The 15,732-nt window shown below is 47.8% G+C and overlaps 1 protein-coding gene across 4 annotated transcripts in view; it reads right to left on the bottom strand.

Annotated features, from left to right (window-relative positions):
* The window catches only part of slc24a4b (solute carrier family 24 member 4b), a 45,989-nt gene that overhangs the window by 14,828 nt on the left and 15,429 nt on the right, over positions 1–15,732 (bottom strand). For 3 of the 4 annotated variants that reach the window (XM_053880359.1, XM_053880360.1, XM_053880361.1), the window contains exon 3: positions 1,275–1,351. In XM_053880359.1, coding sequence (XP_053736334.1) covers positions 1,275–1,351 — 77 coding nt within the window. The other variant, XM_053880362.1, reaches the window with a different exon arrangement.

The raw sequence follows: 15,732 nt of genomic DNA, 5'->3' as shown, positions 1-15,732 counted from the left end.
AAGACCTTCTGGAAGATGGACCGAAGCACATTCCCAGTGTGAGCGTGTGTGAATCCAGACATCACTTCTGCAGGGTTCTAATTGAGCGTGTTGCTAACCTCTGGTGATGCAATATTTAAGAGCAGTTTGAATTTTAGATTCCACTGCAGGCAACAAACTCACGGGCAGATGTTTGCTGCACATAGGCCCACGCCACTCTACACGTTCTGTATGAGGATATTGTAAGTACACATTATTATCGTCGCAGTGCTGAAGGAGGAGGAGGAGGAGGAGGGAGGATGGTGATCCGTCTCTCACCCATCCTCAAAAGTTTGGGTTCCAACCGATGAAGAACGCAGAGTTTAACCAGTGAGGCTTCATGGTCGAATGTTGGTAGAAAGTGAAGGGTTTCAAATGTGCAAAATAAAGATGGTTTCTGGACTGAAAAGGGCCGTGTGGGTGCAGGTTATGGGTCCAGCCCACACAGTCGACCCCATCAGGTGTCTGAAGACTTGAATCAGTCCATGGTCAGTCACAACAAAAACCTGCACCTTCACGGCCCTTGAGGGATTCAGTTGGGCCCCCGGTTTAATTAATGAAACAGGTGATAGCACACACTCAGGAAAAAAATTATACATTTTTAATCCTACTATGCATTTTAGATCAGATCAGATGCCCTTTATTAGTCCCACAGTGGGGGATTCAATGCGTCACAGCAGCTAACTAGACATGAAAGACACACAGCAAACATCAAAGTCACCAGCCATCCAAGACAAGACAATGATATATAATAATATATAATAATATATAATAGTACATTCTTCTGACTTGGTCTCCTAAACACCTGAGCACATGTGCTGTCCCTCCAATAAATACCCATAATATATAAACAAATATGACAAAATACATTAAATATATGTAGCTATCCATAAATAGATAATACATAGATAATAATAAAGTATGTTTCTAAAATGTATAAACAGATAAATGATCAACAATCTACGGACAGTCGGATCAGACTTTACTGTCAGTTCACTGCCATGTCATGAGATGGAGATGATGAGCTTTAAATCCTGCCACCACACAGAATACAGCTGTTAAATATTCAAATGTAATGTGGTTGTGCGCAGCGCCCACTGGCTCACTTGAGTGCACTTCAGCTCGGCAGCAGCAGTTGAAGAATCTCTGCAGCGCCTCCAAACTCTCGCGCACTGCACTGCCATCTCACCCCGCAGGGGTCATGACCTCCAGAGGTCTGTGTCTGTGGAGGAAAGCGAGGAGGAGAAGCAACTTACGGCCACGATGTGCAGCAGAATGGCTCCACTCTTGCGCTCCTTGTTGGAGAAAAGGTCATCGGGGAACTCGTGTATTGCTGAGGAGAGAAGAAATGTCACGGTCACCACACATCAGCGGCGTGACAGCCAGATACATGTGCCCGACCCCACCCCAGAGGAGCGCGGGGCCTCACGATGGCGGGTGTCCGTCTCACACAACGCCTCCCCCTTGGCTCAGCCGGGAACAGAGGGTTGAGGGAGACGTCACAGTGGAGAGCAGGACCTTCATTCATGGTGCTGAGAGGCTGAATATTCACAGCGTCAACTCGCTGGTCACAGGTTACCAGTCAAATTGCTCATTATAAATGGCAAGTTCAGCTGCTACAGTGAAACCACTGGAAATAATTCAGCCATGATCCTGAGCGGAACAAATCCACAGCTTGGATTCAAGGGAAAACAAAGTCAAGATGAACACCACTTCACTGGGACGTTTCAAGGTTTGAATCCTCGTATGACTGCATCGCTTTATTGGATCTACAGGTAGTGTTACTCAGTCGCAGAAGAAGCAAGGAACCCAAGTCGCCAGAGCATGTTGTTACCGTGTCCTACGGCAAGTTCAAGCTCGTAGGAAGGGTAGGAAGTTGTAGTACCACAAACGGTGAAAGGAGAAGTAACTGAGCATCAGCTGCACTTGTTCTCACCAAAGCAGCAGTACTTGAGCAGTAACTATAGATGAAAGAAATCTGGTGAAAACAGTAACAGAGGAAGTACAACTACAATAAGAATCACGAGGTGGAAAATCAACAGTAAAACAAGAAGCAGTTGCAACAATATTTGTTTCAATTGTCCTTGCTAAGAAGTACCTATAGTAGGCAGTATATCGGAAGCAGAATGCTCAGAAGTTCAACTGTCAGATTGGGAAGAGTAGAAGAGCGGAGAAATGTGGGGCAGAAAAGGGAGAAACTGCTCAGTAAAAGTAGTCGATATAGTAGTTACAGTTGTAGAAGTAATAAGACAACAGTAGTACTAATGGTGGTAAATATTGGCGGCAGAGAGGACTTCAGTTGGACTGCAAGTAGTAAAAGGTACTAGGATAAATTCTGTAGGTGAGACTGGAGTTTTAGCGTTACTGATATTGCAGTATTACATGCATATACTTTGTACAAGAAGTAGTCGGTAATTCAGCAGTGAGAGTATTAGGGGAAAATGATCAAAGTAGTTTGAGAGTAGTAAACATCAGGAGTGTCGAATGGGCGAGTCAGCAGCAGTGAGAAGAGTTGGATAGAAGTACTACTCTGATCGGGATTTACAGTACTTGTGGAAAGTGTCCGTACAAACCAATTTCCAGAGCAGGATGACTTTTGTGGAAAACCATTTGCACTCGACATCACGCCACCCGCCTGACTTCGGAGGGGGCTTGTTGTGAGAGGAACAAAGGCGCGCGCGGAGCACCGGGGCTGATGTAAAGGCAGGCAGCTATATTGAGAGCCTGCAGTCATGGAGAATTAAAGCAGGCAAGCAGAAACAGCTCCCATGCTGAGGACTCCTCATCCGTCTTCCAGGGCTCCAGCTGGAGCGCAGTGTGGCGGCAGAACCACCATACGGCCGGGGCCTCCAGGAACAGGGCCGCTCGCTGGGTCACCTGGCTGGAGACAGGAGGCCACCGTCTCCCGGAGGAGGCGCTCCGCCGTCCGACACAGGTGTCCATTCATATTGCACGTGCTCTTCTGCTGAATATTTCAGTGGGATTTGTGCGGCGGAGGCGGTGCAGTCCCAAGTGGTTTCATATAAATGTGAAATGTTTATTTCATAAATCAGGTTTTACATGTCTCCTGAAGTAATTGCTGCAGCCTGGAAGTCCGTGTGTCTATGAGAGAAGGAGTCGTCCTGCTGCTCTGGTCACTTCATCGCCGAGCATCTGCCCTGGTCGACCCTCAGTCACACCCTCATGAACCTCACTGCTTCTCTTCATCCAACTTCCTCATCTCTCCTCCCCAAACTTCTGTCCCTCAGGGCCTTCACCTCTCACTGTCCACCACCCCCATCACTTCCGCCCTGCCTGCACTCTCTTCTTCACCTCCCCTGGTCTCTGTGAAGCCTGAAATGGAAAAAGGTCAGTTGTGTTCAGTGTAGCTTTAATGACAATCACTCAACAGTTTGAAGTCACCATCTTCAGCAATGCTACTTTAGCCTGAGTGCTAGCGTAGCTATCCGTGCTGTGACTAGCACGCGATGTACTTTGATTTTCCATGTACAAATACATGAAACAGGCATGAAGCAGAACGAGGGGGAAGTCCCCGTCTAACTACCATGGACCTCAGAAGCAGGAGCAGGTCACCACACTAGCTGCCGTGAGGACACGGCGACGCCGCTCAGCCTACATCATTCAGCGGCGTGTGACCGGCTGTGTTAACTGTGACGCACAAGCAAAGCTAATGCGCTGTCCAACTGTGGATGTCGAGGACGAGGAGTGTAGCGAGGGAACATATGCAAAAGTGACTTTCACGAGTGAGTCACATGACGCCTCGTGTTGCATTCAAGTGAAGCACTTATATTGGGGAGAATCCAACACGGTATCATGATCAGGAAGGAGGGAAGGGGAAATGAAAGAAAAAGAGATACGGAAGGAAAGACAGAAGAAAGATGGAGGGACGGAAGAGAAAAGGATGGAAGGTGAAAGAAGGTGGTCCAACAAAGAAAAACATGTAAGTAATGTAGGGAGAGAATAAAAAAAGTAGGGGACAGAAAGGGAAGGATACACGCAAGAAAGAAAGGAATAAGGAGAGATGAAAGAGAAAAAGGAGGGTGACAAAAGGGGATAAAAGAATAAAAAAGTAGGGGAGGGAAAGGGAAGGATACACGCTAGAAAGAAAGGAATAAGGAGAGATGAAAGAGAAAAAGGAGGGTGACAAAAGGGGATAAAAGAATAAAAAAGTAGGGGACAGAAAGGGAAGGATACACGCTAGAAAGAAAGGAATAAGGAGAGATGAAAGAGAAAAAGGAGGGTGACAAAAGGGGATAAAAGAATAAAAAAGTCGGGGAGGGAAAGGGAAGGATACACGCTAGAAAGAAAGGAATAAGGAGAGGTGAAAGAGAAAAAGGAGGGTGACAAAAGGGGATAAAAGAAAAAGTGGAGGGAAGAGAACAGAGATAAAGGAATTCAAGCAAACAAGAAAGAAAGGAATAAGAAAAGAATAGAAAGAAAAAGATAGCAGGGCGAGGAAGGGGCGAACGTAAGAAAAAAGCACAGGTAAGAAAAATCTTGGCAAGCAAGAAAAGGGATGAATGGAAGAAAAGGGAGGGGACAAAAAGAAGGGAAGGAGGCTTGAAAAGTAGAAATGAATGGAGGAATGAAAAGAAAGGGCAAAGGGGAAGAAGGAAAACTAAGGGATGAACGAAAGAAAGGAATGGAGGAGAGAATGGAATAGAGGAATGGGCATGACAAAAAGGGAGGGGAGAGACAAACAAGGTCCTCATCTCAACCCGTCAGCATTCGACTGAAACTCGAAAGACTCGGGACACAGTCATGAGAGAAAATGAGTCAGAGTTTTCCGCCGCACTAAACAGATAAAAGACTTTCAGATCCATCAGTGGTTGACTTCAAGAGTCAGAGTCAAAGTGGAGCGGCGTCCACCTGAGACCCGGAACCACATCTGTCCCAGAGCTGCCTCACGTTTCCCCCAACATTCCTCCACAGGAGAGGAGCGCAGGATTACACTTCCTGATCCGCTCATCTGCTCGGAAGACTTGACTATCTGTGGAAAAGCCCGAGCCTTTGATACTTGGGGCCGATGTCAGCGCGGGATAGAGAGACGCTAATTGGCATTAGCCGCGCTCGGGCTGCTTTCACCACCGTAAACGTAACAGATTAGATTAGGGGGCCGTAATAATGACAAATTAAATATGAGTAATGCAGATTACCAGCCGTAATCTATAATTAGAAACTGAAGGAACATCTGTCTGACATTGAAACGGCGCAGCAGCATCCACTGTGGCAGGCGGCTCCAGCTCACTGCACTTCTGACAGGTTTGTGTGGCGAGCGAGTCGCCGGCGGCGGCGGTGCGATCGATCGATGGCTCTGTCAGTGGCGACGGCGGAGGCGGCTGAAAAGCTGAAAGCGCAAACTCCAGCCGGATTCAGAAAGTTAAACGCAGACCGATCACCAGAAATAGTCGCCGGCGCCAGGTCTGAATAGCAGAAAACTCCAGGGAGGGACCTTTCAGAGCGCACGACCCCCGGCGGCGGCCCCCGGCATCACCGTTTACAGGCTCGAGTTACGTGTTCAGCTGCTTAAAAATAGGTCAACACAAAGGGGTTTAGATGGCGGCGGTGTCCGGGGCCGAGCGGGACGCCGCGGTCACCTCCAGGTTGAGCTACAAAGTTGCTGTGCGACGCGAACATGCCGGCACTGGGGTTTCGACAAGGACGGGACAATGCGTGCACATTACCCTGGTGATGCATCTCAAATGAGGCCGTAAATAGAAGCAGGAGCAACAAGCACGGCAGCGACACACGTGAAGCCAGATCAGTGGAAGCGTTCCACCCTCAACATTAAACGTTAAGTAGGCGTTTCTCGCTGGGCTCCGGCTCACGCTCAGGAGCCGAGCGGCCAACCCAGAAACGTCAGCTGGAGGAGCCGCAGGCCTGGAGTTCGGCTGAGCCGCCTCATCCATACAGCCAGAGGAGAGCCACGCTGGCTCCGTTCTGTCAAGACAACAGGAGAGAGCCGGTCCCCGGTGGCCTGGTCCACTTTGCTTACATTTACTCAGATTTACATCCGGCCTGTGGGTAATTACTGAGACGCTTCTGTGTATGTTAATATGTTCCTGACTGCACAGCTGTGATTTCAAATTTTACACTGAGCGGAAAGGTCCAACAGATGTGGGTGGAACTCGCGAATGCCCATCAGGTTTAGCTGAACCAGTATCAACCCATCCTCACTTCAACACTGAACGTTGGGAGCAAAAAAGTGTGGCTCTTACAAGGAGGAAGTTCACGATCCCCATGTCAAAGAGGATGTGTTGCCAGAATGTACCGCAAAAACCGTCACACCCCTTGCATTCTACTGTGTTCTGACAGCAGATGTACTAAATATTAATCATGATTTGATTTATTTCAATTTTGCCATTTGTTACGACCATGTTGAGAACGGACATGTTGAAATTTCTAGCAAACAATATACAAAAAACATGTATAATGAAGCACAAAAAAGTTTTCCCCACACATTTTCACGGTAATGTCTGAGATTGTGTCGCGTTTTAAGGCTGTCGGAAAACTTTTTTTTCCCTCGCCACAGTATCTTCAGTGGTCCATTAAATCTACACCCATCTGTCTTCCCATTGTTTATCTGGCCTGGAGAGTCTGAGCGGTTTTGCCTGGAACGGTCCTCTTGTTGCTTTTTCCAACAACTTCCGAATAGTTCAGAGCCAGAGTTAGGGAGGCCAGATGGTGTGGATATGTGGAGAGGAAAAAGAGGGGATGCGTTGGACGGACGTCAGACAACCCATGAGGTTCGAACATATAAGGGGAGGCGCTGTGACTCAGGACAGCGATACACTTGACATCATGTTTGTGAAATGTTACTTCACTCATTTAGTGTGATACAGAGGAGATATTTAACTTGATATTTAGCTTCATAAATGGCCCTCGACCACAAGGCTGAAGACTATGACCATCTCTGATCCACACAGCATATGGAACCACATGCAAAACTGCACAGGATTGGTCGATAGAGCGCCCCCTGCCCTGGCCCGCTCTGGTGTCGTGAGTAGAACGCCCAAGCCGCAGCTGGACCTTTCACAACGTTTTTGGCGAGGAAACTGTTCCATGGTTCAAAGGACGCCAGGTAGTACACAGTGCCCTTGTGTATTTTTACCTCACCACACGTGGCCTACTTTGAAAACCTTTGGACGCCCTTGGTCTAAACTGAAGGGCGGTGTGACCAGAGTGAAAAGCTAAATTTGCTTAATGTGCTGAAGGGTGGGACCTATTTCTGTTGACCTTTATGTCACTAAATAGGTTGAGCACAAGAGAAGCAGAGGAACAACAACATACACTCCCAACTTCTCCAAATGTTTTTGAGATCTGCTCGCATTTAAAAGGGAAATTCGAAATCCTAACAAGCCGCTTTGCGAGAGAATCTCCTTCACTGGACAAAGCTTTGGGAAAGAAAAAGGAGAAAAAAAAAAAAAAAAGATATAATCCCATCTTGTGTTTTAACCGGGCTGCCGACATTTTTGGAGGGAAATGAGAGGGAGAGGGAGGGAATAACGTCTGGACGGGAACAGTGGCAGGATGAGGTGAGGAAGAATAAAAGTCCCCTTCAAAAGCCTGGATGGGAATCTATAAATAGATGCTTGGAATCTCTCTTCGGACACCTGACTGTGGCTGCTGAGGCCAGAAATAACTGGCAACCCTCATTTTCTATTCATCTGCCGCACCCCCCCCCCACCACATCAAACCTGGGAAGTAATTACAAGTCCACCAAGTGTCCTCCCAAGGAACGTGCCGCCGCTTGCATAAAGGCGCAGCTTGCTGCCAAACCAGTCCGATCCTTTATCGCGGACAGTGGCGGAATCAAACGCCCGGCAGCCAGGGAGCTGAATGCAAGGCTTCCTCTAATTATCTGTTGACGTTGACAAGACCGCCGTCTTCAGGAATTCACGACGCATATTTGTAGCCGATAGCAACCCATTTTTTTTTCTGCAGCAGGGTCTCACGGCGCCCGCCGTTCCACAAACGTCAGCCATTATTGAAATATTTTCCTGGCAGTAAATCCACCGACAAGTCAGCCTCACGCCCAACACCTTTTCATGTCTGGAGCCCAACACTTTCACCTTTTGCCAAAGCATAAGCCCAATTCCCTTCATCCAGCGCCAAGCAAATGTGAATACAACGGAAACAAACTCAATTGAAAACAAAGTGCCCACAGCTTTCTAGGATTTATCGGCTCGAAACATTGAAATGGCAAGCGAAGTTGGCAGCCATTTTTGGATTCAGTGTAGTTGTTGCAGTATTTAAGGTGGATTGTGTTGGGTAAATTTGACATATCAAAGAAACACTTGAAATATCTTCAACTGAGAAATTTTGTCATGGCACAAGTCGGCTCTCACCTGGAACCACCCGTTTCCTCAACTGAAAACTTCACCATCCAAAATGTATTTTTTTTTTAATTCTACAATTTATTACTGTCTGGTTTAAAGGAGAATTCTCATTCATGCCTTCAGGCTTGGAGAAATGATCTTCAACATGAAACGTCAGTTCAGGATTGGGAAGAAATGCGTTTTTTTATTTTATCTCCGGTTCAAACTGTTGCAGTACAAATGGCTCCACAGAACTGACATTACACAGGTAAAATTATACCATTTTGATCTCAAGATACTTGACTTTATTTGGTCAATTTGGATGCAAAATTGTGTATTTTGCAGAGATTTCCTACCAATATTTCAGTTAATGCAAGGAAAAAAAAGATTGATCATTTTCTGTATGTTGCAGGCGAAACATGTTGAACTGGAAAAATCTGGTCAATGGATGAGAGAGTTGACATGTAACCTTGCCCTTGACGTTTTTGGCAAAAGGGAGTTTTTTGTTGCAGTTTGTGAAGGTGAATGCTTTTGTTGTACTTTTATTTTGTTTTCTGCGACCAAGTCATTAATGTGCTGGGGTGGGAAAGGGAAATATTTGGATTCTTTCATTTCTTTTGTTTGTCTTTAGTTTTTATTCATGATTGCAAAAATCTAAATCAATATAGAATCAATAAAAAAATAAAAAGGATGTTTCAGCAAAGCGTGAGGTGCTGCTGAAGGTGTTGACCTGGCCATGAAGTGAACACAGCGGCACAGAGCTGAAGGGATTCCGCATCAGTCCACGCACTCGCTCAGCCGTTCCTTCACCACGAGGACCGAACTGAAAAAGGAGTTTAAGCTTACATATCCCACACATGTTGGCCCCCCTTTCACACACCATTATCCTCTTGTTGGGTCAATACTTTCGCATGCTCACATGTAGAAGTGCTCTCACATGCTCATGGAACCACTTAAACATGTGCCGTTTAACCTGCATGAACACGTACACACGGATTCCTCGGAGCGTGGCTCACCTCATGTGTGGACGCATGGTTGACAGAAGCCAACTCGCTGGTTCAACAACATAAAGCTGCCTTCAGTGCCGCATGGCAATGGCTAAACAACTCCCTGGTGAGCAGGAAGGGACGCCACAAAAAGTGGATCACGCATCGCCCTGTTGCCTTCCAACCCCAGGCTGATATCCGCGTTAAAGCCCACGACTCTACAGCAGAGTGGCGATGGTAAATGAATACAGAAAGGGGTCAGCGGTGTTGTGCTTGTGCGAGTCACTGAAGGTGTAATGCAGGTGCCTGCGCTCCTCTCTCCATTGTTTTACAGTTGGCACACAGGCAGGCAGCGAAGCCAGGTCAGTTTCCATTATGCATAACTGCATAATCCCCGCTTGTGTAATTCCCCTTTGTAAAAGCTTCCTTCTGGTGTTTCTGGAGAGCCGGAGATTTAAAACCATTCCAGCGCTTCTGCCTTGTGCTGAATGAGTCCTCTCTCTTGCCCACCTCGGATCATTTTTAAATTAAGGAGCGAGGCTCTCGCTCCTGCTGCAAGGCGACGATACAGAAGCCGGTTCTGAATACGGTCCAACCCCATGCATCATGTGGATGCAACGAGAATAATGGAGGAGGTCGGCTCTCCACGATAGACATCCATCACCACCCGGGTGCCCTGGATACCAGGCTAATACAGCCATCAAACCAGCTCCAATAGGGCCACCACACACCCAAGGGCCAACAGCCACCACACTATCCTGTGGACGTCCAAGTTTTCAATCACGTGAGGCTGTAAAGACACGTTAAGAGAGGAGGTACCGAGACAAACACCTTGTTGGTGGCCGTGGTCTACGGGTGGTGCCACAGTTCGATCTTAGGCGTTGCATATTGACAATAGCCAATGGGACGTCAGTGTTGGTGTGACACAGCGTTAAAGAAGTAATGTTCAGTCATGTAGACTGTACAAGCATGTGACACTTCTGTAGTAGCTCAACGTTTAGCACGTTTACATCATAGCTCCCTGAATTATTTAGCCCCCCCTAAGTTCAGACTTGCATGTAAACAGCTTAATCTGGCGACGGGACCTGGATAATATGGTTAATAGCGCGATGAAGCTAGCATGTAGATTGGCCATGGCTGGACACGGTGATGCATGAGCTTCATCTGCACAGTGGAAGAGTGGAACAAACACCAAAACTATGGTTTTGTCATGGTCTAATGACATTCTATACGATCGAGAATGTAACTTGATGCAGTGTGCGTTCCTCGGTCTGAGCCCATGTCTGTGGTGATCACGTGACTAACCTGACATCAGCTGTGGTTTGGAACTAGCAGCAACCCTGATCTTAAGTCTTCATCTTCCTTCACTCTGGTCATTAAGTTCCCACAAGAAGACCACCACGTTAGCAAGCGTTAGCATGGCTGCTAAGTGAGTCTGAGCTCACGGCGATCAAAAGAATGTCTCTGTACTTCAGACACATCAATCATCCTTGTGATCCATAGTCAACACAATCTCCAGAATTCAATCTCCAGTCTTGGCCAAGGAAGCGCCGATGATGGCAGCTCCATGATGGTGACAGCGTTGAACCATCGCTGGCTGATTCTGGACTTGAAAGTGAAACTAGTCAGTCAGTACCATCGCGGTCTACACAGCTCAATAGAACAGTCTGAAACAGCTCCTCGCTACCTGCCAGTTTCCATTGCTCTTCCACTACGCTCGGAGAACTGGGAGGACTGAAGAGCTCACGGCGCCACCCCTTGTCACGGAGGGGAACTACTCTTTTCACTGAACGTAATCGCCTCAGTCTGCATGAAACCTCATTTTGTGGTACTGCAGTACATCGCTGTGTCAGCAGGTATTACCACCAGATGTTGCAAAAGTCTCCAGAGACTATAGTTGGCACCAAAAATCCACATGGTAATGGTGTACAAACAATAACAGGCCTTTAACAGCAACAGGCATCAGCGGAGTCATTGCTCTAACCACCCAGCTGTGGGGAAGGTGTCCACCATCTGTCATCTGCCCAATCGCATGACAGCACTGCCACAACTTTGGGAAAATCCCCCAGCACCACTGTGTAACCAGTCTTAAGGTGTCGTTCACCAACTGGCTCCTGTGTAGCTCAAGGTCAAATGTGCCCAGCGAGTGGGCGTCTTTTTAATACGTGGCACTCGGGGCCGCGTTGTTGAAGAGGATTCTGTTCCACCTACATGAGCATTAGCCACAGTCCTCCGCCCCCTCGCACATTCTGTATGCTCTGCAGAGTGCACGAGTCCAGTCATCAGTCAGATTCGTGGGGGCGGAGGGGGCGTTGCATATATGAGCCAGTTATCTAATACTGTGTCCCGAAACGCATATCTGTTCAGCGCTCTGCCAGTGACACAACATTCTCAGACGTTGCTTTGCAGCAGTGCGACTGCGACTCCACAGACCCTGATGAAAATGTTACGTTGCGTCTCGAGACTCATCTTAAAGGGAGTCATGACTCAACCCTCACTGCGGCAGGTCCTGACTCAGACCTTTCTGTGGGTTCAGCATGGACTGAACCCGAGTGGTAGATTTCACCGCTTCACAAAGGTGATGCGGCGATGCCTCCAAGTCTCTGCTGGGCAGGAGACACCAAATAAAGTGGGCTCAGCGAACTGAAGCACAGGTCTCCAACTGATGCAAGATGAGTTTGAAAATAAAGTTCATAAGCTGATTGTGCGCCGGGGTTTTGGAAGGCAGAAGTAAAGAGCTCATGTAGGCGAGAAGAAAGGCTTTCTCCACTTTCCACATCTCCTGGTCTCTACTGGAGGACTCGGAGAACCTATCAGGGAAGCGCCCATGATTCACCTAGAGTGCATCAGGAACGGTTTGCCTCAGCATCCAGGAGGAGCCCAGAGCTAGAGGAGGTGTCCAGTGTTACAGGAGGAGCCTGGTGTTATAGGAGGAGCCCATTGCTCTAGGGAGAGGTCTTTGCTATAGGAAAAAAAAAACTTATGCTACAGGAGGATCCCAGTGCTAGAGGAGGTGCCCAGTGCTACAGGAGGAGCCCAGTGCTACAGGAGGAGGCCTTTGCTATAGGAAGAGTTCTATGCTACAGGATGCTCCCAGGGTTATAGGAAATGCCTTTCCTATAGGAAGAGATCTATGCTTCAGGAGGTGCCCAGTGGTACAGGAAGAGGCCGTTGCTATAGGAAAAGACTTATACTACAGGAGGGGTCCAGTGCTAGAGGAGGTGCCCAGTGCTAGAGAAAATGTCTTTGCTATAGGAAGAGACCTATGCTTCAGGAGGAGCCCAGTGCTACAGGAGGAGGCCTTTGCTATAGGAAAAAAACTTATGCTAGAGGAGGAACCCAGTGCTAGAGGAGGAACCCAGTGTTAAAGGAGGAACCCAGTGCTAGAGGAGGAACCCAGTGTTAAAGGAGGAACCCAGTGTTAAAGGAGGAACCCAGTGCTAGAGGAGGAACCCAGTGTTAAAGGAGGAACCCAGTGCTAGAGGAGGTGGCCAGTGCTAGAGGAGGAACCCAGTGTTAAAGGAGGAACCCAGTGCTAGAGGAGGAACCCAGTGTTAAAGGAGGAACCCAGTGCTAGAGGAGGTGGCCAGTGCTAGAGGAGGAACCCAGTGTTAAAGGAGGAACCCAGTGCTAGAGGAGGAACCCAGTGTTAAAGGAGGAACCCAGTGCTAGAGGAGGAACCCAGTGTTAAAGGAGGAACCCAGTGCTAGAGGAGGTGGCCAGTGCTAGAGGAGGAACCCAGTGTTAAAGGAGGAACCCAGTGCTAGAGGAGGTGCCCAGTGCTACAGGAGGAGGCCTTTGCTATAGGAGAAGCTCATTGCTACAGGTGGAGGCCTTTGCTATAGGAAAAAAACTTATGCTACAGGAGGAACCCAGTGCTAGAGGAGGAGGTGCCCAGTGCTACAGGAGGAGGCCTTTGCTAGAGGAAAAAAACTTATGCTACAGGAGGAACCCAGTGCTAGAGGAGGAACCCAGTGCTAGAGGAGGTGCCCAGTGCTAGAGGAGGAACCCAGTGCTAGAGGAGGTGCCCAGTGCTACAGGAGGAGGCCTTTGCTATAGGAAAAAAACTTATGCTACAGGAGGAACCCAGTGCTAGAGGAGGTGCCCAGTGCTACAGGAGAAGCTCATTGCTACAGGTGGAGGCCTTTGCTACAGGAGGAACCCAGTGCTACAGCACACAAAGGAGATTCACAGACACAAAATCCGACTTCTACAGAAGCAGTGGCTCAGCATAAGATCATGAATGCTGATCAAGATCATGAATGCTGATCAGAAAAATGATCCAATCTCCAAACCATGTTACGATGGGAACCGTGAGCGTTATGATCTGTGGTAAAGATGAGACAGAAATGATCAAAAACGGCTGAAACCCACAATATCAATGATAGATTTGCCGTAAAAGCGAACAAGAGTCATGGGCAAGTGGGAGCCGTTCCCTGAGCACCCACCAGACTTGTGTTATCTGAGGGACCTCCATCTCAGCACATCTGGTGAGCCACCACGCACAAATCCATCCCGTTTGAATCATCAACAGGCAGCAGCAGATTTGAAATAAACGCCAGTCTGGGGACGGAGCAAACATCATTAACACCCCGTGGACGCGGAGCGACTTCCGCGGACGATCACAGAAATAATGAGGACGAACCAAAGCTGGCTGGAGTGTAATCGACACAAACAGCGGTCTAATTAAATAGACTCTCTGATGATGCGTGCGCGCACACAGCGCACGGACAAAGAAGCCGCCGACCATCATTTGCATTCGATCCGGCTTCTGCTGAAGCCACAGTTCACGGCGTCCCCCGGAGGAGCGCCGGCCGCTGTCATCGCCGTGAGATCATCAGATGCAAATCAACTTCAGGGAATCAAACAACGCTGCGAGCTGCTGATAAGAGACGAATGCAGCGCAGTGACGGAGGCAGGCACCAGCGCTCCGGACGGTTCCAAGCCAAACTCTTGTCCACACAATACAAACAAACATCGGTGGGAGATGAATGGATGTGGTCCCGCTGAATGAAAACAAGGCAAAGCGCTGCTGAATTTGACACCGGCGCTTGATTCAACAATGACTCCAAGGTATTGATCTGGAAATTGATCAGTGGGGAATAGCATGTCACATCTTATGTTATTGATGGATGTGAGTTCTATGTATTTATACAAGCCCACCGTTGACGGACCAAGAAGCTGGATTAAAGGTCACAAGAGGGGGTGGTGAGAAGTATTTTCTCCAAGCGTTCTGCCTCCCAGAGCACTGGTCCCGACCTGGGAATAATCCCCGAGTACCGGGCCCCGCCATGGTCCCTGACCTGGTACCTCCTGATACTGCACCGGTCCTGCAGCCCTTGTACCGACATCACCACTTTCTCCAAATAGGATACTAGTCGCAGCTCCATTTTCTTCACTAGATGAAAACCTGTCTCAACTTCTGTGGGTATTCTGCTAGTACCTCAATACTCATCTCAAGTGTGGTATCGTCACAAACTGCTCCGCCAGTAGCAGTGGCCAGAAACTTGTTTCCCAACTCAAATCTGAGCGTACACAACTCCAAAGGCACCAAATATTGACCATCTTCAAGTGACTTTTCCGCCACATGCCACGTTTTATGCAGAGGCCAAGGCTTTTCAGTGCAGTGAAAATGTTCCTTTCCTGTGCTACGTTGCAAAAGGTGAGCTTCAAATAACAATGATGCTTTGACCAAGTGACTTCTGAGGTAGCGTTCTCCGCTGAACTGAAGTTTGTGATGGGCTGATGAGGCTTCGTGAAACGGTGTCCTTACGTTCAGAGCCCACTAGAGGGCCCTATCCGCCGTATTGAACAGCCATTGCAGTGAAACCTCACATCAATTCTAAACCCAGACTGCCCTCTAGTGGGCTCTGAAAACATGGACACCGTTTCATGAAGCCTCATCGAGCCTATCACTACCTGAAATACTTCAGGTACTGCTTCAATCATTTCACCGGTACTTTCCCAAACTTTGTATCCTACCGGAACAAGATAAATCATAAATCTTTAAAATGAAAAACAAGATATATTACTTACATATTTCCCCGTTACTACACAACCAAATAGCACTTCTAGAAATACAGTGACTTTCAAAATACCTTCATTTCCCTGTGATATTGTTGCTGTGATCATGTAAAACTTTGAGTTTGAATTCAGGATATGTAGTGTAACTTACTGACATCTCGAATGCAAGAAACATTTCTGGAATGACATGTGACACGATTATTTCTAATATTTCCATGGTTATTTTTTTGCCTTCAACTTGATGTTTTTTTTTTTTTTTTTTTACCTTCAAAGTCTGTGACTCTCACCGTTTCTAAACACGGGTGGTCAGTTGGTCGCTTTTCTTCCAGCCGATGTGAAATGAGATTTTGTGTCCGTGAAGCCGCTCTTTGTCTGAGCGAATTGGA

This window comes from Synchiropus splendidus, chromosome 12 (assembly GCF_027744825.2).
Source record: "Synchiropus splendidus isolate RoL2022-P1 chromosome 12, RoL_Sspl_1.0, whole genome shotgun sequence".
In the NCBI taxonomy this organism is placed as follows: domain Eukaryota; kingdom Metazoa; phylum Chordata; class Actinopteri; order Syngnathiformes; family Callionymidae; genus Synchiropus; species Synchiropus splendidus.
The sequence above is the reverse complement of the archived record's forward strand: the minus strand, read 5'-3'. Positions and strand labels throughout refer to the sequence as shown.